Source organism: Artibeus jamaicensis, unplaced genomic scaffold (genome assembly GCF_021234435.1).
Source record: "Artibeus jamaicensis isolate MK-2021 breed Jamaican fruit bat unplaced genomic scaffold, CSHL_Jam_final contig_452, whole genome shotgun sequence".
Lineage (NCBI taxonomy): Eukaryota > Metazoa > Chordata > Mammalia > Chiroptera > Phyllostomidae > Artibeus > Artibeus jamaicensis.
Window position 1 is genome coordinate 17,085,042 of NW_026521837.1, and position 27,005 is coordinate 17,112,046.

The 27,005-nt window shown below is 36.0% G+C and overlaps 1 protein-coding gene and 1 non-coding gene across 3 annotated transcripts in view; both read right to left on the reverse strand.

Annotated features, from left to right (window-relative positions):
- The window catches only part of EMCN (endomucin), an 89,452-nt gene that overhangs the window by 12,802 nt on the left and 49,645 nt on the right, over positions 1-27,005 (reverse strand). Inside the window, exons 5-8 of one of the 2 annotated variants that reach the window (XM_037151929.2) lie at positions 18,378-18,416; positions 4,616-4,708; positions 4,077-4,130; positions 2,322-2,417 (exon numbers count right to left, since the gene is read on the reverse strand). In XM_037151929.2, the coding sequence (XP_037007824.2) occupies positions 2,322-2,417; positions 4,077-4,130; positions 4,616-4,708; positions 18,378-18,416 (282 nt within the window). The remainder of the gene's footprint in view (positions 1-2,321; positions 2,418-4,076; positions 4,131-4,615; positions 4,709-18,377; positions 18,417-27,005) is intronic. The other variant, XM_037151930.2, reaches the window with a different exon arrangement.
- Positions 21,904-22,067, reverse strand: LOC119054097 (U1 spliceosomal RNA). Its single transcript, XR_005083446.2, has one exon. It is a non-coding gene; the product is annotated as a U1 spliceosomal RNA (small nuclear RNA).

Consider the following 27,005-nt stretch of genomic DNA (forward strand, 5'->3'; position numbering starts at 1 on the left):
TTTTACAAATGGTCTAGCACATTAAGTTTTTACTTTTCCTATATACTCCATAGACTTCAACTTGAATGGTTGATTTCTCATAAAAGATAATATTGGTGGTTCAGAAACTTAGATAAATTAAATTGATTTATAAAAATGATATTTCCCCCCTGGAAACTCAGTAAGAAACCATATTTTAGACATTATTGAGAAGTTTATTCACTAACTTCCCAAGGGAGAGTCATTGATTTGTTTTCTTATTACTTTCCACCAAGGGCTAAAATGAACACTACTGTTTTTTCTTTATTTCTTTTTGCTCATAACTTCCCTTACATTGTCATGCTCTTGCACCAGTCCAGCCATGCTGTGCCTGGTTAAGGACTGGCCTCAGGAGAAGCATTCATTAGCATCCTGGGGACACACTGTCCATGGGGTAAACAAAGAATAATGTAGCTTATATATCTTATAAAAATGGATTTTTACTTTTTAATAGTATTTGAGACTTAGGTAGAGTTCTGTTAATGCAATATTTGGAATGGAAGTGAGCAAAGACAAGGTTCTATTTTACTGATAACTTAAAAATTCAACTCATCAAGTATGTAGTAGTTTCCGCGATATATTATACACAATGCAGGGTGAATACTACGTGGTGTGTGGTTGGAGAGGCTGCCTGATGTTATGGACTGAATATTTGTGTTCCCCAAAAATGCCTGTGTTAAATCTCCAAGCCAAATAAAATGGTACTAGGATGTTGGGCCTTTGGAACTTGATTAGGTCATGAGGACTGAGTCCTCATGGGCTGAGTGACTATAAAAAAGACCACAGAGAACTCTCTTGTTCCTTCCACTATGTGAGGACACTGTGATAAGGTGGTCACCTATAAACCAGGAAGAAGACTCTCACCAGACACCCAATCTGGCACCTCAATTGGATCTCTCAGCCTCCAAAACCATAGCAAATAAAAGTTTGTCGTTTAAGACACCCATTCCATGCTATTTTTGTTATAGTACCTGGAACAGACTAAGGGAGAACGGGCACAGAGAAAAGCAACTATACTATAGCATGATGAATATTGTAAAAGTCCATAGCATTTAAAGTGAGAACACTCCATTCTGCTTAAAGAGATGGCATGTTATAAAAAGATAGGTTAAACTGGTGTTTGAGCTAGGTGCTAATAGACAAAGTGGAGATTGGGCATGGGATAAAAGTTAAATGGCAAGCTGGACATTCGAGGAGAAATACTAGTGCGGACAAAGGCATGTACACATAACACTGCATTATACAAGCAGGCCAGGGGTCTGGACAGAAGGACTGATTGATGCTTAAGGTAACAGAGGGGATTGTGAGCGATGGGAACTGAAGGTCAATTCAGGTGAAGCAATAAATAAAAACCTCCACTTCCTGTGGAACAGAAAAAAGACAATAAAGATTGGAAGAAATCTGACAAAGTAGGGATCTCAGTTAATAATAATGTATCAACCGATATTAGTTAGTTGTGATAAATATATCACATTATTAATAAGAATAACAGCTATAGGGTATATAGGAATTCTGTGTACCTATCTTTGCAGTGTTTCAGTTAATCTAAATCTGTATTAAAATAAAACATCTGTGTAAAAAAGAATAAAGATATAATGCCATTATAGGAACTAGAAGTATTTAAGAGGCAGGGAGAAGATGAAATAACAAGAAGAAAAAAAAAGAGTGAGAATGTTTAAAAGAGAGCAGTGTCATTTTAAAGAAAAGGAAAAGAGACGTTAAGGAAGATAATAAAGAATTTCAAACTAGAATCCCACTAAAATTTGCAACAATGTTCCATCCTGAGAAACCAGTTTGATGAGCAGAACACAGTGTCCTGGAAGACACTTTCATTGGATGGAAGCTGTGCCTCCCCAGGGGAGGGACTAAGTCACAGAATGTTCTTCTTGAGATTATAGGCCCCTGAACTGGATTCTTAGCAAGGCTTCCCTTTACCCTCTATTCCATGGAAAACAAAAACAAAAACAAAAATGAAAACAAATGGTCACTACAAAAAACATGTATTTTTTGTGTTCTTTAGTACCACATTCCCCCAAGCACCCACAAATCCAGGGCTAGTTCATTAAAAAGTATCTGCTCCCACCTGATAATATCTGCCACTAGTAGTTATCTCTGCCTCTTACATACACCAGCCTTTCATGGGTTTCTCTGTCCCTTCCCCATTATTTCTGTGATCCAGCAATGTGGCATTTTATTTCTTTCTATAATTCCCCTCGCTCCTTAAGAGTTTAAATTAAAATTTTGATATAACGTGTGTATTCTCCCTTCAGGAAAACAAAATGAAACAAAACACTGTTACCTACCTGGGTCTGTCTTCCTGCACATTCGGTACAAGCCCACCAGAGCAAAGACTGAAAGTGTTAGTACAATCAAAGCAATAACCACCGGCAAAATAATACCTAAAAATATTGTAGACATAGTCAGTTAGCATGGAATTGAATTTCACAATAAATGGTTTACAAACAGAGCAAAAGCATGCATACTTTCTTCTTTAAATGTCATTCTATTTAAAATACTGTATTTCGAGCAAAGAAAATGTATCTGATTCATGGGTTTTGCCTTAGCTGTCGTTTCTGACATATCCACTTGATGTCAGTCTTGTAGCCTTTCTGAAATAAAATTTCAAACCTTTCTTTTCTGACTTTCCCAGAGACCAGAGGAGAGAAGAGATGGGACATAAGAGGCAGAAGATGTTCTCTGGACCTAGACTCAGCTCTACATTCATGCATTATATTCTTTACTGCTTTATATTATTACTTTATAGTGAAGTTATTGGAAAAAAATAACATACATAACCTACACTGGATCTGCTTTAGTTATAAAGCTGGCTTTCTAAAATACTCACAAATATCTTTCCATAATAATATCTTAGAAAAGGTATAAAACAACATAAGTGAATATAATTTATATCACAGTGCATATTTCTAAACATGAACAACATGGTTCAAGAAAGATGTGCATAATATACATGTATATATAAATATATATCTGGGTGATTATGGTGTTTTCTCCTTTTATTAAGAGGAGGGTTTTACTTTTTTAAAAGCATCTGACTTCTTTTCTGGCAGTCATTTCTCAGTTTAAAACAATAGTGATGAAAGGAGAACACTGTCTTAGTGATATAACTAGAGACATAGAAATTATTGTTAGCATTTAGTTAGGTATTCTTATCTGTTTGCTTATGTATTCATTGTGTTTATCAGGGAATGAAAATGGTTATCTGATTCATTTGTAGGGTGGTTTATACTTCCATTGTTATTAAATATTTGTTTCAAGTAAATTCTTCTGGGTTCATATGAGACCTTGAGTGACATCTCCCCAAATGGGGATGAGAGTCAGCAGGTCAGTAAAGGCAAAGCCATCCTATTGAATGGAATGGCTTTACCTCAACCTAAAATAATCTTTTAGAATTCCAGCTTCATATGTATTCACCTTACTCTAAATTTCCAGGGAAATTAATAAATATTCTCCTTTTAGTCCCAGCGTACACACATACAGGGTGGGCCAAAAGGAGGTTTACAGTTGTGAGCACGTGAAACACAGTTTATTCTTGTATTATGATTTATCAACTATTGTACTCTACTCTTGTCCATATGAACAATTGTAAACTGGCTTTGCCCCACCTTGTATGTTATATGACATATATCTGTTTTTGCTAAAATGAAACATTTATTAAGAGGCCATTTTTAACATAAAGGCAAAGTTTTGTGTAGGTGAACAATTCATTTTTATGGAGAGCTCTGTGCAATTTGGCTTCTCTGAGATTAGTTTTATCAGTTCAACCTTGAAGTTTGGTGATAATTGCTCAGTACTAAGGTAAGAAAATAATCTCAAAGTTGTGCTCATTAAAACCAGACTCACAAAATTCTTGAGGAAATTTGCTCAAAGAATTTTCTCAAAGTTCTTTGAGGAACTCTCAAAGCAAGTGGCAATTAGATAGGATTATAATGGGATTCAAGGTTTAGGATAGCTGATAAAAGTCTAGCTATAATCCAATCCCTTCCCTTACTAGTAACATTCAAATATCCCACATATCTATTGTTCTGAATGTCACTCACTGGAACGAGATGGGCTGGTCGAAGAAGGACTTGCATTTTTTGCATTCTGAGTGCCTATTATTTTAAGAAAGAAAAAAATAAATTACTTTCAGGTAATGTATGCCAATCTTCACAATCCTTGCCTCATTCGCCCATAACCCCTCATCAAAGTAAGCCTCTGTGATCTATAAATAGGGTACTTCAAATAAGTACGTTTGATCTCATTCTGAAAGAACTCTGTTTTGCAAGTCAAGACTGGTAGGGAGTTAATGTATACAATTTGATGAGCTGGGACATACATCCTTGACACCATCACCACAATGAAGTAATTCCAATTGGGTATTGGAGGGTATTCCAATATATATACATTCCAATAATATGTATTATTGGATTCCCATTATTGGGACATCCAGTAATGTCCTTGTGTCTCCCCTTTTGTAGATGTGCATTTTTAAATATCAATTATAAGTTAATAAAGCTTGTTTAAAAAATGATAGGGTTTTCTTGGTGAGAAGGAGTTAAACAAAGCGAGTTTCTGGTCATGCACACAGAAGTCATACCTTGAGATGCTGAGATGCTTTCTGGAATTGTTGTTGATACTAAGGGTGATATACTAGTTTCAGAAGTTGAGGCATCTGGTTGTGGAGTGCTAACTGTAGGAAAAAAATCGGAAATGTCAGATTATAGTATCAATTCTTCTTATTGCATTTCTTTGCAGATTCAAACACTTTGCATCTCTGAAGATCAGTGAAAAGTGTTCCTTGTTGAATAATAGAATACATATAATTGTACATTAAATCCTGAGTTCTTCTATTACTCCTGTAATTGTGATCAAATTTAGAATCACAAAACCTGGGTGTCAGTATTATATTCTCAAGAAATGCCCAGAAAACTTGGGTGCATCTCTTATCTTAAGCTATAGTCTGCATCACCAGCTGCATGAGATTCTTCTGGGATGAAAATCTATGCAAAAGCATTAATCACATTTCAGATACAATAACTTTGGGTGATAGTGATCTTTTCCCATCACCCATCCTTAAAGTGAACATAAATACACATGACTTCATTTCTCTTCATTTCCATAGTGTTTCTTAATGGTTGAAGAAAAAAATTGCAGTAGAGGCTATGGTTAAAAGGATTGGGGAAAAGTAAAAAAATTCTTTCATTTTCATCTTTAAAACTCAGCAGGCACACAAGGAAGTTTATGTGTCTTATCTAGAGAAGCTGCTGCTTGGTTTCCACTATTATCCATGATCTTTTCTTCCAAGGAAAATGTAAATTAAACTTATTATAATTTCTTTTGTGTGTAAGTCAACATTTGCCATCTTTAGTGAAAAGGACTGAAACAAAAAATAAATAAAAACATATTATTCAAAATCCAGAAATCTCAAAAAATTTCAATGAAATATATATAATCAAACATTTTATAAGAATACAGCACCGATTCTTGTAACTTTGGGGTAAAATGAAATATGTATTTAGAAAATTTTTGAAAAATCATTCTCTTCTCCTTTTAGTATGAAGTGATATCTTTTTATCACAACTGTTTGCCTTGTCTCTCCACTACACTGCAAACTCCTGGAATGGGAAGCTGACCACTCGCACCATACCCCACATGGAGCTCTGAGCACACTGAGTGTGCAGGAAAACATAGCTGACAGCCTGGATGAGCTACAGAGGCATCTCTTATAATTATGACTCCTTGAGGAGTATTGAGGCCATGTATAATTGTCTCAAAGAAATTGATATTGCCTACGGGCTGTCTTAGATCTTCCCTTCTGTGCCACACACAGCCCAGCAAGTACTGCATGCTCATGCATTTTTTACATCTGTGGGGGAAGAATAATGTTTAGAGTCTGTACCATTCTTTCCATGCAAGATTTATGTGGGAGGAAGCTAGATATATGCCCCTAAGAACAAAGAAAAGTGCACCAGGCTAGTGCACTAGGCAGACCCAAAAGGGATATTAAATAAGAGTGGGATCTAGCTGAAACCTTGGCGTTTTTAGTTGCTTTCTTCAGTGTCAGTGTTTTAATAAGGATGAATGACCTTTCAGTTGTTTTGATAGAGAATGAGATGGTTGATTAAATAACCAATGGCATTAAACCCATCTGGAATTTTCCAAGGGTTAATTTTTAAGAATCTTACATCGTCATCTTCTCATAGACAGGTTAAGTGGCAGCAACAGTTCTGAGTATAATCTATCTGGTTCAGATGAAACTCCAATTTTCCTATTTAAAATGTGTTGATGACCCAGTGCCAACTGTTATTGATAATGTTCTATAGGTAGGCAATAGAATTAATTTTTCTTAGAAGGAGAATTCCTTGTATCCCTGAATAAAAACTAAATTGTTTTTTGTTTTACTTTTAACCTCAACCTTCAGTTAGTAAATCATTTCTCAGTCCAGCACACACACAAACACATACATACATACACACACAATTTACCTCTATTATATATAATGGCTTCTGATGTTTTCTATTCTTTATTTGATTTTGTAAATACTGGTCATACTACACTAATGGAAGTTAACTCATGATCATATTAATTAAATTATGGGTCTTGGCTGAATTAATCAATTGTGAGCCTAATGGGATTCATTCTGTGACCAAGAGAGTAGGAACCACAATGTGTTTAGAGCTAATGATCTCTGCAGATTTTGTTGATATTCTGTTACCCTACATTACTACTAAAGTAGTATTGACAGAGGAGATACAAGAGAGGTAGATAGTTAAGACATAATTCTGAAGACTGAGTACCTGGTTTGAAATCTGATTCTTGCACTTATTTTCTGTGGAATCTTTGGCAAGTCACTTGACCTCTTTTTGTCTGAGTTTTCACATCTACAAATGGTGATTATAATAATTCCACATCATGGTGTTGTGAAAATTAAATGAATAAAAATAATTTAAATTGCTTGGAACAGTACTTGATTCTAATACTTTTATATTATACATGTTATAAAATTATATAGTTTAACATATTTTATTAATGTATTATATTATAATATATTGTTATTATATTATGATTAGTCCCCTAGAGAGCTGTACTTTTCAACCAAAGTTCATGTGTCTAATTTTCTCCAAAATTTTAAGTGTAAAAATACATGAAATAGATTCTTAAGAAATCTCCATGTTTTCAAATACTTTTCGCTATAGTCAGGGGCAAGAGAAAAGAAAGTGGGTAGTACTCTTCGATGACTTGGGTTTGCTCTTGAACTCTGACTTTTGGTGATTGGAATGATTATTCAGTTGATGACATTTTGTGTCATGATTTAAATCCAATTTGGAATTTAAATCCAAACTTCAGGCCAGAACTTGTAGCTGGCTGTTTGAGGTAGAGAGCCTCAGAACAAAGTTCATTGAAATGAAGAGACCTTTAGAACCAAGACTGTTATAATAATATGTATGCAAACTTATCCTATTGGTGTCTGACAGTGGTACATTATCTGGCCCTTCCTGTAAACCAATTACTAGATAAATCATTGGGAGTTTTAAAAACAGAGACCTTTTTGGTGTCCTGGGGCACCAAAAAGTAAGACTGTATTCTATTTTTATTTCCCTTATATGTTCCACACTTTTTATTGATATGTGTACATGTGTCTGAGAGGCTGAATTCAATTGAATTGAATGATCATTAATTGTTTTGGATTATTTATAAATAATTGAAACTAGTCTCTAATTGCAATTTGATGGATTTCTGTTCCATTTTTAAAAAGAACTTCTTAGTATTTGAAACTAAATCATTTACTTCTTCCTAAAATATTTCTTCCTGTGGCTTCTGGTAAAGCACATTTTATTTCTTTTTCTCCTACCTTATGGCCTAATTCTTCTTGGTCTCTTTGGATGGTTCCTCCTTTTCTCTCTGACTCACAGTTTTGGTGGTCCCAGGACTTAGTCCTTACTCATCTCTAACTACACTTTCTTCCATGACTAAATTCAATTTCAAGGTTTAAATACAACACTAATGCCAATGCTTGCCAAATTTATATTCCCAGCCCAGACCTATTTCCTAAAATCTAACTTCATAAGTCCAGATGCTCACTCAGAAAAATAATAACAATCTAAAGTCAACATGTCAAACTTGGACCTCGTCTTTATCTGCAGCCATCTCATCTTTGCTGACAGCAATTATCCCTTCCAACTGCTCAGCCCAAAGACCTCAGAATTATCCTGACTCACCTCTTTCACCCCATCCCACACATAATCACCAAGAATATCTATTGAATGCACCTTCAACATTTATCCAGAATTTGAATATTTCATGCCTCTACCCTTACACAACCTCAGTCTAAGCTACTATCATCTGGCTTTTGGAAAATTTGAAAAAGGTATCCCTGCTTCACTGGATGGTCTCTCCTCAGATCTCACAACTATACTTATGAAACATGAATCAGATAGTGTCACCCTTCTGTTTAAAACCTCCAATATTTTTCCATTTCATTTTTAAAGAGAGAGCCAAAGTCCTTGCAATAGCCCTTGAAACCATGGGTAATGTGCCCAACCAATCTCCTGCCTGCCCCCTTCCCCTGTACTTGGTGCAGTTTCTTAAACAAACCAGACATCTCTTCAAGTTCTATCTCTACTTGGATGCTCTTCCCCCACCTACTGGGTTGCTCATTTCTTGTATTTACCAGATCTTTTCAGGGACGCTTATTTGACCACTTTTTTAGGTATGGGAACTGCACCTCTCCAGAACTCATGATCTCGCCTTCCTAAATGGCTCTATATCTTCTCTTTCTCATAGCACTTAACACCTTCTACCTTACTACATCATTTAGTTAATTAATATATTTATTGATTATAGTTTTTTGCCATACCAAAATTAAAAAAAAAACTATTTAGGGCAAGGATCTTTATTTTGCTCACTGATGTTTCCAAATGTTAGAACAGTGTCCAGAAAGAGGATCTGCCCAAGTCTTTGCTAAATGCATTAACTTTTTGTCAGCAAAGGTGACTGCTGTTGAAGACTAAGTGTATTATTGAGATGGCCTTTTAAATCTTAGCATTAGGTTTGTTACATATTTAAAATTACTGCACTATTAGTTTTTACATTCATTTTGCAATAACAGAAAAGAATAGATATATACTCTGGGCCCAAGAGTAGATGTTGAAGGAAATACAACAGAGTACAAGAGATTAAGGACTTCTAGCACAGCCCAAAATTGATAGATGTAAAGAGATAAAACTAAAGAGTATGTCAGGGACAGACTATGTTATTGTTTATGAACTCTTACTTAAAATTAACTCTTATCAAGAAGGATTTGGGAAACTTAAGCAATGATATATATTGTAAAATGAATACAATAGAAATAGGAAATCAGAACAAATGCAAGTTGAAGAAACAAACAGGTTCCTTCTCAGAGTTGATGTAGTTGCTAATATTGCCAAAAGAATGGACTCTGAGCACCTTGACGCTCAGGGAAAAGAAGCATGGTCTACTCTAGGCTTTTGCTATCATAGAGAAAAACGGTTTATCATAAAATAAATGGCACATAAGTTTTACAGACAATAAATGCTGTGAGCACATTTGGTACCACTCTGTGTTCTGAGTAGAAAATGTGCTGATGTAATTCCTGAAGTCTCTTTTGTCTTTAAGATTTTTAGATTATTGCCAGAGTTCTTTTCAATGCAGATTTTGTCATATCTAGAATGTATCTGCACCTGTGATGGCAGACCTGTCTATTTAATGGGCAAAATATCAAAGGGGAAGTTTTTTGCCTTCACATGATGAGAACTGATTTCTGCTCTCATCAGACCTTACCTTTTTACATAGTTGTAGTCTTAATGCAAGAAAAACGTTTTGTCTCCAATGTCTTTTACTTCACCCTTGGTCATCAGTGTGACTAACCTGAGCTAATAGTGTCCTCCAACCCAGCAAAAACTGTGAATAGAGATTCATTTACTTTAAATAAGTCTGTAGAAAATATATGTTGAAGAAGGAGGATGTATTTTTCTTTTGTGATTTGAATATGACTAGGTATTAACTTACATAAAGTTATGTAAAATATACAAAGAATGAATGAGGAACTGTGCTAATTACTTCCATATGTGCTAATTCACCTTATTCTTAAACATTTTAATCCTGTGCTTTAAAGATGAAAGATACTGTGGCTCACAGAGATAAGGTAACACATCTGACAATGGTGGAAGAGCTAGACCGTAAGCCAAACCCTTTTAGGTTCCTTCCCATTACTCAGGTAACCAACACATTTGAAATGAGTTATCTTACTTCTTAGTGGCATCATTATTAATGATCAATTGAGTTTTTTCTGAGCATTCTGAAAGGTTTAGAATGTTCTCAACCCTCCCACAACAGGCAGAGTCACAACTTGAGTAGTGTGACCTGAAAACACCCAGAAGCTTTTCAACATTGAACTGCATCCATGAGATATGCTTTCTGAGAACATGAGTGTAAGTGGTACAAATGAAAGCCGTAAGAATATTTTCAAAGATTGATCTTCAAGCCCTGGACACTATGTGCCAGACATTATTCAAAGTGTTTTACAAATATTAACTCACTCAATTATAGTATTACTAATATTTGCATTGTACAAAGTGAACACTGAAACCTAGAGAGATTAACTTAAGTTGCCCAAGGCCACGCAGCAAGTAGACGGCAAAGTGGGGATTTGAAAGCAGGCTCTAGCTCTGTGGAGTTAGCCATGCAGTGCTGTCTGAGCTGCTGTATCTCAGTAGGAATAAGTTATAAATACATGCCTGGTAGTTTTGTTACACAGAATATAATCTATTTCAGTTTAGGCTCCTGTGAAGAACGTATTTTTTCCTTTAAGACAAATTGAACACCTCCTTCCTTCAATAGGCCAAACTGGAACATGCAGATGCATGCAAGGGGACAGTGAGAATTATTCTTAATGTGTTGAAATAAAACATGTTGCAGAGTTCATTGGAGGAGCACACACTCATAATAATACCATTGAACAATATTGGCTCGTAAAGTGAATGCTGGTAAGCTGAGACTGAGATTTTGTGGCCTTTCATTGTGGACTGGAAAGGCACAAAGGGCAGGGCAGAGCATTTCAGAGAATTAGCAGACCTCGGAACCAGAGGAGAAACCACTTAGCCATACCCAGATTTATACCATTTTTAAGTGGATGTTTAGGGTAGACCCTCCCTACCACATAAATATTGATATACTTCTCATTCTATAAGTGAGTTCTTTAATTCTTAACTAATCTTTCAAGCATCATAAAATTTCCAAGTTAAAAAAGTATACACCACTAAGTGTTGCTTTGGTATATGTGTATTTTCAGCTTGAGTAGATCTTAAGTGAACAATAGTGTCAAGATTCTGTCATTGAAAATTAAAATACTCAGATGAACAATCATGTATGTAATGAATCATACTTCATGTTATATGAATTCCTGGAAATCAGCAACCAATCTCTGGGCAACATATAGGATGTGAAACATAGTGAATGTAATAGGACAAAGTATCTCCTTTTCCAAGGCCAGTGGTCAGGGTGGGTGGTACTTTTTATATCTGTTCTGGCTTCTGATCTTTCATCAAAATTAATGTCTACAGAGCAATAGAGCTTCTAAAATACAGTGAAGGAATGTGAAGAGAATAGGAACAAGATCCTTCACAAGTTGTGCTGGTCACTACTGGAATATTGTTGTAATGATTAATTTTATGTGTCAGCTTGACTTGGCCAAGGGATGATCAGATACTTGGTCAAACGTTATTCTAAGTGTATCTGTGACTGTGTTTTTAGATGAGATTAACCTCTGAATCAGTGACTGAGTAAAGCAGATTCCCCTCCATTGTGGGTTTCTCTCACCTAATTGGCTGAAGCCCTGAACAGAAAAAAATTCTGACCGTCCACTGACCATGAAGAAACTCTTCCTGCCTGACTGCCTTGAGCTGGGTCATCAGTTTTTTCTGCCTCTTGATTCAAACTGAAGTACTGACTCTTCTTAATTTTTTAAAGTATATTTTATTGATTATGCTATTAGAGTTCCAAATTTTCTCTCTTTGTCCTCACTGCCTGGTACCACCTTCCCTCCAGCAGGACGTGCCCCGACCCCCCACTTAGTTCATGTCCATGTGTCATGCGTATAAGTTCTTTGGCTTCTCCATTTCCTATACCGTTCTTAATATCCCCCTGTCTACTTTGTACCTACCAATTATGTTTATGTATCCCTGTACCTGTTCCTCCTCCTTTCTCCACCTAGCTGATAACCCTCCAAATGATCCCCGTATCTATGATTCTGTTCCTGTTCTGGTTGTTTGCTTAGGGTTTTTTGTTGTTGTTTTGTTCTTTTTTTTTAAGATTCAGCGTTGACAGTGGTGAATTTGTTGCCATTTTAAAGTTCATAGTTTTGGCCCTGGCTGGTGTGGCTCAGTAGATTGAACACTGCACTGTGAACCAAAGGGTTGATGATTTGATTCCCAGTGAGGGTGCAAGCCTGGGTTGTAGGCCAGGTCCCCAGCAGGGGGCACTCAAGAGGCAATCACACATTGATGTTTCTCTCCCTCTCTTTCTCCCTCCCTTCCCCTCTCTAAAAATAAATAAATACTATCTTTAAAGTTCATAGTTTTGATTTTTTCCCTTAAGTTAGTCCCTTTAATAGTTTATGTAATAATGGCTTGGTGTTGATGAACCAATGCTTTACCTTTAGCTTTACCTTGTCTTGGAAGCATTTTATCTGACCTCCCATTTTATATGATAGCTTTACTGGATAGAGTAATATAGGTTGTAGGTCCTTGCTTTTTATCACTTTGAATATTTCTTGCCAGTTCCTTCTTGCCTGAAAATTTCTTTTAAGAAATCAGCTGATAGTCTTATGGGAACTCCTTTGTAGCTAACTCTTCTTTTCTTTTGCTACTTTTAAGATTCTTTCCTTATCTTTAATCTTGGGTAATGTAATTATGATGTGTCTTGGTGTGGTCCTCTTTGGGTCCAACTTGTTTAGGACTCTCTGTGCTTTCCGGACTTGTATGTCTATTTCCTTCATCAAATTATATAAGTTTTTTTCATTATTTTTTAAATAAGTTTTCAATTTTTTCCTCTCCCTTTTCTCCTTCTGGTACCCCTATGATTTGGATGTTGGTACTTTTGAAATTCCCTGAGAATTCCTTCAGGGAATTCTCCAAAGCCTCCCAAAGGCTTCTTATATTATCCTTTATTTATTTGTTTGTTTGTTTGTTTATTTATTTATTTTTGCTGTTCTAGTTGAATGCTTACTTCTGACTTATGTTCCAAATCATTGACTTGAATTCTGGCTTCCTTCCCTTTACATTGGTTCCCTGTAGATTTTTATTTTATTTCACTTAGTGTAATCTTCATATCTTCCTTTATGTTGTTGCCATGCTCTATGAGTTTTTTGAGCATCTTGATCACCAAGCCTGCTGATTTTCATACTGGTACCACTGGGAATGACACCATCAACCTTCTTGGGTCTCCAGGCCTCCGACTTGCCTACTGCAGATCTTGGGACTTTTTAGCCTCTGAAGTGCATGACCCAATTCCTTATAATAAATCTATCTGTATCTATCTGTTCTTTCTTTCTTTCTTTCTTTCTTTCTTTTTTCTTTCTTTCTTCCTTTCTTTCTGTCTTTCTACCTTTATACCTTTCTTCTTTTCTTCCTTTCATCTATCTATAATTTATCTATCCCATTTGTTCCATTTTTCTGGAGAACTCTAATACAGTTTTTTATATTTTCTAAAAAATTAATGGTAAATGGTTTATTCCTTTCCTAATTCACAGAGGTATGGTATATCTATTTTTTCAGAGCTGAGATCTCTTATCAAAGAAATAAAGAAGTTCATTTACAAGGAGAAGTCTGTGAAAAAATGATAATGCTAAAGAAAAGTGAATTTCATTATTGCTTAAACTTGTAATGGCCGCATGCCACATGATGTCTGCATATATCTCTAGGGAGTAAACAGCCTTTCATCACTTTGTAGTAGGTATTTCCATCCCCTCATGAGCTCAGTTAGAAAAATGAGTAGGCAGAATAATCTGGCAGCTATAAGGTCACTTGTTTCATAAACTCATTCCTCATCCTTCTTAAATTGCTTTCCACATACATAATGAATAACAACCGCAGCTAAAGGGAAAAAAGTCTTTACCTCCATCAATCTTAACATAAGTTTATCTGAAAATTTTCTATCATTTTATACCTACACAAATACTATTTTTATAATTACTTATGATGCTGACAAGTTTCCCTTGGGGACACTTAATGGAAGACTTCATATTATTGAATGCCTCAGTGATGGTTACAATTAATCCACAGTTAGTGGAACATACTATTCTGTATATTTAATAGGGTATCATTCTAAATTTGAAATCTTGACAGATCTGTTATAATGGGCAGCTGAAGTTGTATACATGTTTTAGACATTGAGCATATTACCTCATGCTTAGCACTGTTAACTACAGCTATCTACTGCATACTATTGAATGGGATGAATGAATATGTCTTCATATCTGTATCATTTCCATACAACTACCATTCTCTATGTTTGTATATAATATTAAACATCGTGCGTATGTACAATTTTCTATAATTTACACTTTATATACACTTACCTTACTTATTTTGGGTTCCCAAAAAAGATCCTATACAAAATAATCATCATTTTCTAGACCTACTAATAGTTTTTGAAGTGGGTGATAAAAACAGCACTTTTCAAGAAAATTAAAGCTGTATGCATATGAAAAGTGTCAAAAGTGAGAGGTATGTATGAGCTAGTCAAACACATGCATACTAGCTCATTTTTATAAAGAAAAGAAGCAGTACTGATATTTCTGTAGGCTGGAATTCTACCTCAGCTTCTACCCAAATAGAGAAATACTAATTATTTTGAGATCCTTGAACTTCTGGCCAAAATGAAGACATAGGTAGATACACTATACCTCCTTGCACAGCCAAAAAAAAAGGACAACAAATTTTAAAAATAAAAAACAACAGAACTGACAGAAAATTGAACTGTATGGAAGTCCAACAATCAAGGAGTTAAAGAAGACGAATTCATCCAGACTGGTAGGAGGGGTGGAGCCGGGCAAAGCAGCCGGGCAAAGAGGACTGTGACAAGGCAGTGGCTGGCAGAGCAGGCAGTCACATTCCATGCCACATTTGCATGCAGATAAACTGAAAGAACCAACTGGGGAGTGAAACAGACCATACAACCCAGGGTTCTGGCATGGAAAAATAAGGCCTCAAAACCTCTGACTGAAAACAGCTGTGGGGGTTGAGGAAGCAGCAGGAGAAACTTCCAGCCTCACAGGAGAGTTTGTTGGAGAGACGCACAAGGTCCTAGAACATACACAAAGCCACCCACCCAGGAATCATCACCAGAAGGACCCGATTTTATTGTGGGTAGTGGGGGAAGTGGCTGAAAGCCAGCAGAGAGCAGAGCAAGTGGCACTGTTTCATCTTGGATGCCTCCCTCACATACAGCACCACAATGCAGTGATGTGGGTTGCCCTGCCTTGATGAACATATAAAGCTCCGTCCCTTACTATGTAACAGGCATGCTGAGACAAAAAAAAAATGGCCCAGATAAAAGAACAGATCAAAGCTCCAGAAAAAATACAACTAAGCAACAAAGAGGTAGCCAACCTATCAGATGCACAGTTAAAAACACTGGTAATCAGGATGCTCACAGCATTGGTTGGATACGGTTGCAAAATAGAGAAAAAAGTGAAGGCTATGAAAAGTGAAATATAGGAAAATGTACAGAGAACCAACTGTGACAGGACGGAAACAGGGACTCAGATCAATGGTGTGGACCAAAAGGAGGAAATAAACATTCAGCCAGAAAAGAATAAAGAAAGAAGGACTCAAAACAGTGAGGAGTGGGTTAGGAACCTCCAGGACATCTGTAAACATTCCAATATCTGAATCATAGATGTACCAGAATAAAAAGAGGAGGATTAAGAAATTGAAAACTTATTTGAAAACTAACAAAGGAGAACTTCTCCAATCTGGCAAAGGAAATAGACTTCCAGGAAGTTCAGGAAGCTCAGAGAGTCCCAAAGAAGTTGGACCCAAGGAGCAACACACCAAGGCACATGATAATTACATTACCCAAGATTAAAGATAAGGAGTGAATTTTAAAGGCAGCAAGAGAAAAGGAGGCAGTTACCTACAAAGAAGTTCCCATCAGACTATCAGCTGATTTCTCAAAAGAAACCTCAAAGACAAGAAGGGGGTAGAAAGAAGTATTTAAATTCCTGAAAGGCAAGGACCTACATCCAAGATTACTCTGTCCAGCAAAGCTATCATTCAGAATGGAAGAGCAGATAAAGTGCTTCCCAGATAAGGTCAAGTTAAAAGAGTTCATCATTACCAAACCGTTATTATATGAAATGTCAAAGGGACTTATTTAAAAAAAGAAGATAAAAAATATGAACAGTAAAATGACAACGAACTCACAGCTACTAATAACAGAATCTAAAAAAAAATACAAAAACAAACAAAGGAAACAAGTAGAACAGGAACAGAATCACAGAAACGGAGATCACGTGGATGGTTATCAGCAGGGGAGTGGGATCAGAAGGGAGGGGGAAGAGACACAGAGAATAAGTAGCATAAATGGTAGATACAAAATAGACAAAGGGGGGTTAATAATAGTATAGAAAATGTAGAAGCCAAAGAACTTAATGTACAACCCATGGACATGAACTAAAGGGAAGAAATGCGGGTGGGAGGAGGTGTGCAGGATGGAGGAGAATAAAGGCGGGGAAATGGGACAACTGTAATAGCACAATCAATAAAATATATTAAAAGAAAAAGAGACCCTTATCCTTGATCTTACAGGTGAAAATACTTCACAAATTTGATATTCGAGCATCTTTGATAAACATATATAACATTATTTTAAGTAAACACACACAGTTACAGTTGTTAACAGAGGTATAATGAATATCTTATTTTTTAAATAAATCTTGATTTGGTCTTTAGCCACAACATAGCTCAAACTTGAGCCTGACTTTCCTTGTGGTTTAAAAATCAGTCTCATTTCTTTCGACTACACTATTCAAATCACTGGCTCATTTTATTTTTCTGTTTTAGGAGAACTCCTTTCCATAACTCAAAATTAAAATCTAAATGGGCTTTTCAATGCATTTAAAAATAAATTATAGTTAAATACGGAATTTTGTAAATCAACTTTTCTAAACAAAATAAAGCCTGCTTCATCCTGCTTAAAAGGAGCTGAGGATTTTGGCAGCTCCCCTTGTCCCCATCTGCAGCTTCTCCAGGATAACCAGTCCACTAAGCAGAGGGGAAGAACTTCTCCAGACTGCGCACAGCATCAGCCAATGCAAAGAGGCCTTTTTGCCTGGATGTACTGTGTTTGTGTTTTGTTTTGCTTTGTTTTTCCCAGTTCTCTTTTGAGTGCATTTCCAGACTATGGAAGTAAGAGTAAAAATATGGTGATGAGATGAAATACAGAGAATTATACTATAAAATAACTTCATTCATGAGATGTTATGTGGAAGATAAATACTTAAAAGTTAAAAGCATAATCAATTCAGTTTTGAAGACTTCAAACACAAAAAGTAGAATTTAGACTGATGATCATTTTAGACATTTGTTGTGAGAATGTTTTTATTAGAGTCCCTCAAAATTTGCATAGCCTTATTTTTCCAATTTTTTAAAAAAAGTTACAGAATCTCCTATCTTTATTTCACATATTCCTCATTTTATAAATACCAAAGGTCGTGAGGATTAGGAACCTAAGAGATTTTTCATTTACTGAAGTACCAGGTAGGATGTACAAAAACAAGAATCATCCAAATAATTTTGATCTCAAAACAAAAGGAAGATTTAACGTGACCATCTTCCCCTGCCCAATGATTTCTTTCAGTTCCTATTGCTCCATCATCCAAAATTTGTTCAGTTTAAAACTAAGGATGTCAAAACAAGCAATTTGAAGTGACATTTTAGGCTGTTAACTGTGGTCTATTAACATCATCTCTTTGGATGCCAGGACCAGGCTTAGTTTGGAAATAGAGAAGACAGCTCACATATACTTTCACTATACTTCTGCGAGAGGAGATGCCAAGCATAGAAACAGACCAGAAATAACAGGTTCTGGTCAGAGGACAATTCCACATGCTTCATCCATTTACCAGGGTTGGTTCCACTCATTAAAACCACAGAACATTCAGGCACAACCTTGCATGTTCCCTGGTCTGCATTTATTTTTAAATACAAGGTCTCCTAAACATTTTAGTTACTATGTAATGTTTTTCTTGTACTATCTCACCCTGCACTCTAATTGGTTTTGTCTCATTTTGGGGACTTTACACATGAACATCCTCAAAGGATAAAACCTTAACTTACCCGGTATTTGTGTTGTATTGATTGAACTTGGATTCTTAACTTTAAAGGAAAGAAAAGAAAATCACTCAAATTAAATGCTGAATATTAGATCTATTCTCATAATTATTTCAGATGGTAAATGAATATAGAACTTCTATATCTATGCTCATTTATGAATCACTTTCTCTTAAATAATAAAATCATGAAGGTTCATGATTAAAAGTTACTTTAGAGCAAGAGTCAGCCAGGTTTTATTTAAAGGGCCAAATGGTAAATATTTCAGGCTTGTGGGCCGTACACCTCTGTCGCAACTACTTAACTTGAGTGTTGGAGTGTGAATGCAGCCGCACATAATACCTGAAGTATAGGTACATCTGTGGGCCAGTGAAACTCTGCTTAGCAAATCATGCGAGGGCTGGATTTGGCGTGCCAGCCACAACTTGCCGAATCCTGCTTTAGAGCATCTGGGACAAACTCACATCTTGAATACACCAAGATAACAAAGACAACTACAGATCCTTTTGGCAGGTGCTCTATGTGTTTTATGCCTAATAGGATATGATGCGTCTCTTGACCTGGGGAAAATTTGGCTGGTTCAGACAGCTATCTCTGAAACTTATGGAACTCCTTAAAAGTAAATACAGTTCAGAAGATCTTCCTACAGGTCATATTACTTGATATAATTCTAATCAAAGTTCATTTCAACAACTCTGAGTATATTCAACATGAACAATATTTGCCATGTGGAAAATATAGAAAATATTTTTGAAATATATTAGGAGCCCAATAATAAATGTTTAGTGTATCCATTTGCCTCCTTGGTACCTTCAATTGACTGGTAGCCTTAAATCTGCTTTTCCCCCTGCCTTCCTGGTTCAGTGCGTAGCTCAACTGCCCCCAGCGGCACAGCGCCAAACGTATTGGCCTTTCATGATTCTCTTCTGTTTCTCACCTCCACCAGCTCTGGCTTCAGCATATATTCCAAATATGTCCCATCACTTAATTGCCTACTATTCCTGTGGAACCCATATCTCTCCCCTTGGTCGCTAGCTACAATAATAGCCATCTAGAAAAATCTTTTTAAATTTAAACGTGGCTGCTTCATTAGTTCCCTATTGGTATTATGGCTGGCCAGTCTTTATAGGAAGTAGTCCCCTCTTGTTCCTCAATTCATCTCCAACAAGTCAGCCCCTGTTTAGATCAGAGTCAGGGGGGCTCTCCCTGCCTCAGGATTCTCTGCTTTTGATGCTTCAGTGTTATTTTCTCAAGCTGACATCAGCTTCCTCCTACCTTTAATGACTCTGCTCAGATATCACCACTCAAATAAGCCTCCTCCAACCACCTTATCTAAAGCGGTATCTTCATTTCCTTTCACACTAGCCCACCAATCTGCTTCATTTGCTCAGTAGTATTTACATTACTACAGTGACATACACTTTATTATTTAAAAAATTTTGTTGTTAGAATGTAAAGTCCATGACACAGAGATTTCTTTTTTATTAAAAAATGAAAGTATAGTTGATATGTAATATTATATTAGTTTTCAGTGTGCAACATAGTGATTTGACATTTACATGCATTGGAATGTGATCACCACGATATGCCTAGTAACAAAAATTATTATGACACCACTGACTTTAATCCCTACCTTATTGGTTGTTCCCTATTATTCCCTTATTACAACCTTTATTCCCTATTACAGGTTGTAAATTACAACCTGTAATTTACTTGCTTTATAACGGAACGTTTATACCCCTTCACCATTCTACCTATGTTCTGATAGGTTTGTTTTGTTTCTATGGGTCTGTTTTTGTTTTGTTTGGTTTGTTGATTTGTTTTGTCTTTTAGATTTTGTATATAAGTGAAATCATGTTGCATTTGTCTCTCTCTGCCTGTCTTATTTCATTTATCATAATACCCTCTAGGTCCATCCAAGAATTCTTGTTTGACAATAGTTCCAGTGCCCACCGCTAGGATATGGCAAAATACAGGGCCTGGTACAAACAACACCCGATTTTTATTATAAAACCTTTTATTACAAAATCATAAGCATGTAATTCTGTAGCATAACAATATCACACTGAAGAACACCATAGGGCATTTTAGGTGAAATGTCCAAATTAAAGCTATAAATTACTACACCCATATTAGTACCCTACCAACCACACTCAAGCAGGCATTGCTTCTGCTGGACCCTATAGATCTCTGGTAATAATAATAGTAATTACTATTACTATTAATAGAAAATAGTAGTAATAGTAATAATAATAAATTAGGCTAATTATACCTACCTGGGTTTAAGGGGAAATTAATGCTTTGTTTAAAATATCTAGTTGGATAGTCACAGCTACCATTTTTGAAGCACTCTTATGGTTATTCTCATATATTATGTGTTGATGTCTACAAGAGAGATTCTCATTTTGCACATCTGCAAACATTTTGAGATAAGTGAAACTACTTTCTCAAGGGAGTCCAATGATTATAATTCAGATCTCTTGGTCATAATATGCATCCTCTTTTACTAAAATGGACAGCTCTCTCTTCCACTAAACTATTTTGAAAGGAAACCTTATATAATTAAGTCCTACTTTTCATAATACACATGTGTTTTGAGAAAGGGCCAAGATCTGATTTATAGAGAAAATGATTACATTCAAATAACAAATGAGTGTAGCACATCCTTTTAACCTATTCTCAAATTTAGATGTTTAATAAAGACTGACATCTTAGTCAGGGTAGTTGGTCAATTAAAATCTGTTTGCTGAGTTTGATTTTCTAATATGAAACTTAAGTCTTATGAAATGCAAATGAACTTCTAAACTGCTGAACTTTAATTCACATTAATACAAAGCTAAGCTTTACTCAAGTAGTTTGGTTTCAAAACAGTAATCTTAAACAACAGTACAACAAATAACTGCTAAATATTCTTATCTGACAAAGGGTATTGAGTTTCAAGTCTGATAGAGGTATATATAGTTACACACAGAACATCATTAGCAGGCCCAAGAGAAAAAAACATGCACAGTTATTACAACTATTTACTGATTTGCTTCAAATAATTTACTATAAACAATTCAATTCCCCTTATTATTCTTCTATATATAGTACTGACTGAATCGTTGTATATGAGATTATTTCTCATTTGTCTGAACCATGACTTGTGACTAAGACTTTATTATCTTGAGGATTCATCTTGTGTCTGTTCACAAGAAATGAGATAAACTAATTAACACATAAGAAATGTTATGACAATATTCCCAAATAAGTGGCGTAAATAAATCATGACATTTACAAGATAAATAATGAGTCTGGGAGATCAGATAAATTAATGTTTCCAAAGGATGAGACTCACAGCACCGTGTGAGAGACTCTATGAGGTGGTAGTAGAGAGTGGCATTCAATAACATTGAAACACTCAATTAGGAAGTTACTTCTTTTTATTTTTCTTCCTTATTATTTCAAAGAGGAAGTTTTAAAACTTCAGTTTAATGCAAATATGTCAATAATAACTATCATGGGTTTACCTTGATTTTCTTCTTCTTGTTTTCAGGAGAAAGTGAGAACACAGTCCATCACTATGACAAATGATGCAGATGAGTTCCCCACATTTGGGGAAATCACAGGGGCCAGCACATCCAGAGTGCAAGGGATAAGCCTGGCCCTGGGAAAATCATCTTCATGATCATGGTATCTTTCCTGCCAGGAATTTGATTAATTTTTGTAAGCAAGGGAAAGTAAGCTTCAAACTCAGAGCCTTTGGTGAACAAGAAAATCTAGCTAGAACTTAACTTTACTTTGCCTATATCATAGTGATTTCAGAGCTCCTGCTTATGCCAAGTAAAACTGTTTTTTCATTTATGGTAGTTTTCTTTTCAAACAAATTAAAGAATAAAAAGTACATCAGTTTAAGGAAAGAACTAAATAAATAATAGTGCAGATGATACACATATCTGGCACCACTCATTTGGTTGTGGGAAATACCAAGGTATATATAGAATTTGAATAAGAAATTGGAAGAAGGGCAAGGGGGGGAGAAATAAGGACGGCACTAATGAGGAGGCAGGGAACACAGACACACAGGAGGTCAAGAGTAAATCTAGCATGGAGGGCAACATGGAGAAGCACACCCTGGTTAGCACTGCATGTTTATATTCTGTCAGTCTTTTGTGCTATACTCATTGAACAATACTTGTCAAGCATATGATTCACCCAATTAAAAGGTAGTTGTTCTCTACTTCCTTTAGATACTTTACATAAAGTATCTGTACTAACAGTAAGTGTGATATAGTAAAGTATATGGGGTTTGAGGCAAGAGAAACAGGGTTTGAATTTCCTCTTTTTCATTTAACCCTGGCCAAGGTATTTAATCTTCTGCACCTGTTTTCTTGTTTATGGAACTGGTATCATCAATACCAACAATGCCTGGCTTTGCAAGGACATTTATTAATAAAATAATAATGAAAACTTACTGTGTTTACTTGCCATGTACTGTTATAAACTTTATATATCTTATCTCTTTTAATATTGTCAGGAATCTGATAAGGATATAATATTATCATAAACTATTTTATGAATGATAAAACTGAAGCACATACAAGTTAAGTAAATAAATGATTGTATCATTATTTGACCCTAAGCAATCTGACTTCAGAATTATTATTTATAACCAGTAAGCCATGTTTCTTTTGGCATGGTTAGAATGCACAATTTTCATTTTAAGAACAGCATGTTGCCTTGAAAATCACAGGCTTGGGTGTAGGCTCCACTCATGTTCATGCATTATTATATCTAAAATGTCTACTGTGTCTACTTGGTTATCGTACAATTATCTATGCTTTGTATAAAAATAAATCCCATATTAAACTAGGACAAATTATTCAAAAGGAAACATGATGTACGCTACTTATTATATATAAATGTAATTAAGTCCTACTTGGTAGCCTACTGATTTCCTATGTGTTGTTCATTTTGAATTAACAAAAGCCAGGTTTTCCCCTTCAGATTTAAGTCTGCAATATTGCATATGCTGTGGTAGCAGAAGTTCTGGCTCAGAAAACTAAAAAATTCTATTCAATAACTTGCCCTACTAGAGTTATGTATTGGCATTTTGCTTATCTCAGTTTGCCTTCTACCTAAAATCTCATTCCACAGTTTTTTTCCCTTGGCTAAGTCCGAATTCACCATAGGAAGATCTTGTAGTAGTATCTTCTTCCCTACAGTCTTGCTTTCAGATCTGGTTATTGAAACCTGAATGATTCATTTTCTAGCAAGAAAAGCATCTATTTTGCTTTCTTCCTTCAACCTTCCTTTTCCTTTTCTCTTCTTTCCTTAGAAATCATCAGGATGTGCACAGGAAATGAAAAAAGAAGAGTCAGAGAGGATGCCACATTTCCAAGCCTTTAGCAGAAAAAGGAAACTCAGGGAGAGACAATCTGTAGTCTTATGACAGAGTTTCCACCCAGTCCTTCCACGGTTTAGATATTGGATGCTCGATTTTTTCATGAAATCACCCCTCAGTGCCCAGCAAGGTAGCCTTGCATGTAGAAAATGACAAATGTATTGGTGAGGGAATCTAGGTATTGCAAGGGCAAACTCGGGACATTGTCTGGAGTGGGTTAAATGGTTACACCCCTTCCTTCCATGAAGAGATATGTGCATCTGAAACTTGTGAGTGTGAACTTAGTTGAAAAAGGGCCTTTGCAGATGTTATTAAGCATCTTGAGATGTAATCTCTCTAGATTAGATTGGGTCCTAAAACCAATGACACTTGTCTTTATAAGAGAAGACAAAGACAGAAGGGAGACATAGAGTAGCAGGCTGTGTGAAGATGGGGACAGAGAGTATAGCACTGTATCCACGGGGAACACAGAGGGCTGCAGGCCCTCCCCAGAAGCTAGGAAGCATGGCAGCACACAGATGCCCTCCAAAGGATCCTAAGTGGATGAATTAATTTATAATTAATTCAAAGGGCCCCATTTCTTTAACTCTAATGTCAAAACAGTGAATGAATGAGAATTTATATCTTAAAAATTTTAGGATTCCAGGAATGTGTCTTCTACAGGCAGAATAAAACAGAATGACAGCAAACGAGATAAATACACTCACATTCATTAGATTCCACATATATGTGAAATCATATGGTATTTGTGACTCTCAATGTTTCTTGTAATATTGGTTTGGTGGTAATGAAATCTTTTAGCTTGTCTTGTCTGGGTTTTTCAACAGAAATGTTTCAGGCCAGAAGGAATTGGCATGAAATATTCAAAGCCATGGAAAGCAAGAACCTACAACCAGTATTGTTTTATACAGCAAGGCTATCAGAGAGAGAGAGAGAGAGAGAGAGAGAGAGAGAAAGAAAATGGGAAAAAGACTGAAGAAAAATGTTGTTTTGGGATATCTTTTTTTAAGACCTTCATTCTGTCTTTCTGCAGAGTAAAGCAGAATCTTCACTAATGATTCTCTACTCCAAATCAAACCTGCACTTGACATAATGTACCCACAGTGGCTTTATTTATCTGAGGATCGCTTGCCTATATAGGTCATATAGGGAGATGAGTCTTCAGCTGTTCAACCTTCCCTTACTAGCAGATTGTTTTGTTCTCTTCCTGCCTCTCTGTCATGGCTTCACTAATTTTAAATGTTTATGTATCTGAAGGAGGAGAATAGAAAGGGTGTTAACCAGGAATCTGGGAAGGCTCCTGGTTCCATCATGTACAAATGGGAATGTGTATAAACTCACTATATCCAGTGGAGTCCATGCTAAGTGGGAAGCACCCGGAGAGTGAGCATGCTCTGGGGAGAAATGAATTTCATAACAAAGTATCTAAAGGACTTAGCATAGTCCTTGGCTAATGGAATGAAAAATAGAAAGGGCAGCAGTAAACACCCTCACTTCATTATCTTGCTTTCCGGGGTAGATGATTTTTCAAGAAATAGCTTTGTGGGTGTTTTTAAAGCTATTGGAACAAAACAAGTTCTAACTGTTTAGAAGCCAAATGAATACAGTAGTCCCTAGAACTGAGAAGCAGAAAGCATTTTACTGTACAAATCAAAATAAAATGAGGAGTCTTAAGTGACTCACAGGGTTGGCCACTCACTTCTGTATAAGAGTTAGTGTGAATAAACTATGAACCTGAATGACATTGTCCTCAGTCACTGAATGTGTATGAGTGCAGCATACTAATTACTTGAGTGTTAGCTTCCACTGTTATACATTTTGCAGATTCATATTTACTTTTATTTTTGTATTCAGGGCAGTCATAGGATGAGATGCATGAGGTTTTGATTTCCTAAAGGCACCTTTCAGACATATATTGCCTACAAAATAGGTTCTGCTTGTAAGAAGCCAAACACTACTCCAGGAAATGTTCTTCACATGAAGTAGAAATGACCCTGCTCTTCCAATTCCTCTATGTGCCTATTCACTGCCTCATAAAAAGATTAGTTCACAATTATTTTGTAAAATCAGATTCATTATTGGTAACCTTCTTTATGTTGTGCTTAACATGATCGCAATAAAAAAGGAAGAAAATGAATGTTCCCGATGCATTTCAAGACAAGAGTGGGCCTTGGACGTCATGGTTTCCACCTGCCATCTTCTTTTATCTAAGAGGTCTCCCAAGAAGAGACACAGACACATCTGTAGCTTCTGCTTATTAAGGTTGATGGATATGTCAAAAATGCATCCATTATTTATAATAAACGGTATCTGGTAATGCTGTTATGACAAATTACTAGCTTTTCTAGTCAAGATAATTTCAGTAAAAGTGCAGATTCCTTTATATCATGGAGGCCAGGATATGGGAAGTGCTTGTTAAGAAGGTATAAACTGGAACTGGAAATCTGTCGGGAATTTGTCCTGCTGCTTTCTCTGTGCATCACAAACAACTTAATCTTGCTTATAGGGTTTCTCCATCTTTCCATATACTGTCTCCATTCTTCTCTATCAACTCTACTTATTCACAAAGTTTTTATTGTGTGGTAGGTAAGCATGGAAATCACTACTGTTGTCTCAGACTCACTGTACTGAAACCTTGCTGCTTGTGTCCACACCTAATCACTTTTTTTTTGTTTCTTTGGATTTCCTAATTCATATGACCCAGGGAATTGGATTGGCATAGGTAAACATTTTCTTTTCTTTAGCTTTTTTAACTAAGATTTCTGAAGAAGTTAAAAACTAAATCAACTAATTTTAAGTCTATAACTCAATACTTTTTATTTTTTACTTTTTTAATGAATAATGGTTATGTTTATTAATAATGCAATTTGTATCACATGCTATGAGAAATGTCTTACATTAAAATTTTTTTTATTTAATTATTTTTCAACTACAGTATTCTGTCTTTTACTCCCATCCCAGCCAACCCTCCACCGTGCTCCCCACCTCCCTCCCATATCCACCCCCTTAGTTGTCCATGTGTCCTTTATACTAGTTCCTGTAAATCCCTCCCCTTTTCCCCCTGAAATTCCCTCCCCTCTCCCCTCTGGTCGCTGTTTCCCTGTCCTCTATTTCAGTGTCATTGTTTTTATTTTGCTTGCTTATTTGTCTGATTGTTTAGCTTCCTATTAAAGGTGAGATCACCGCCTGGCTTATTTCACTCAGCATAATACTTTCCATTTCCATCAAAGCTGTTGCAAAGGGAAGGAGCT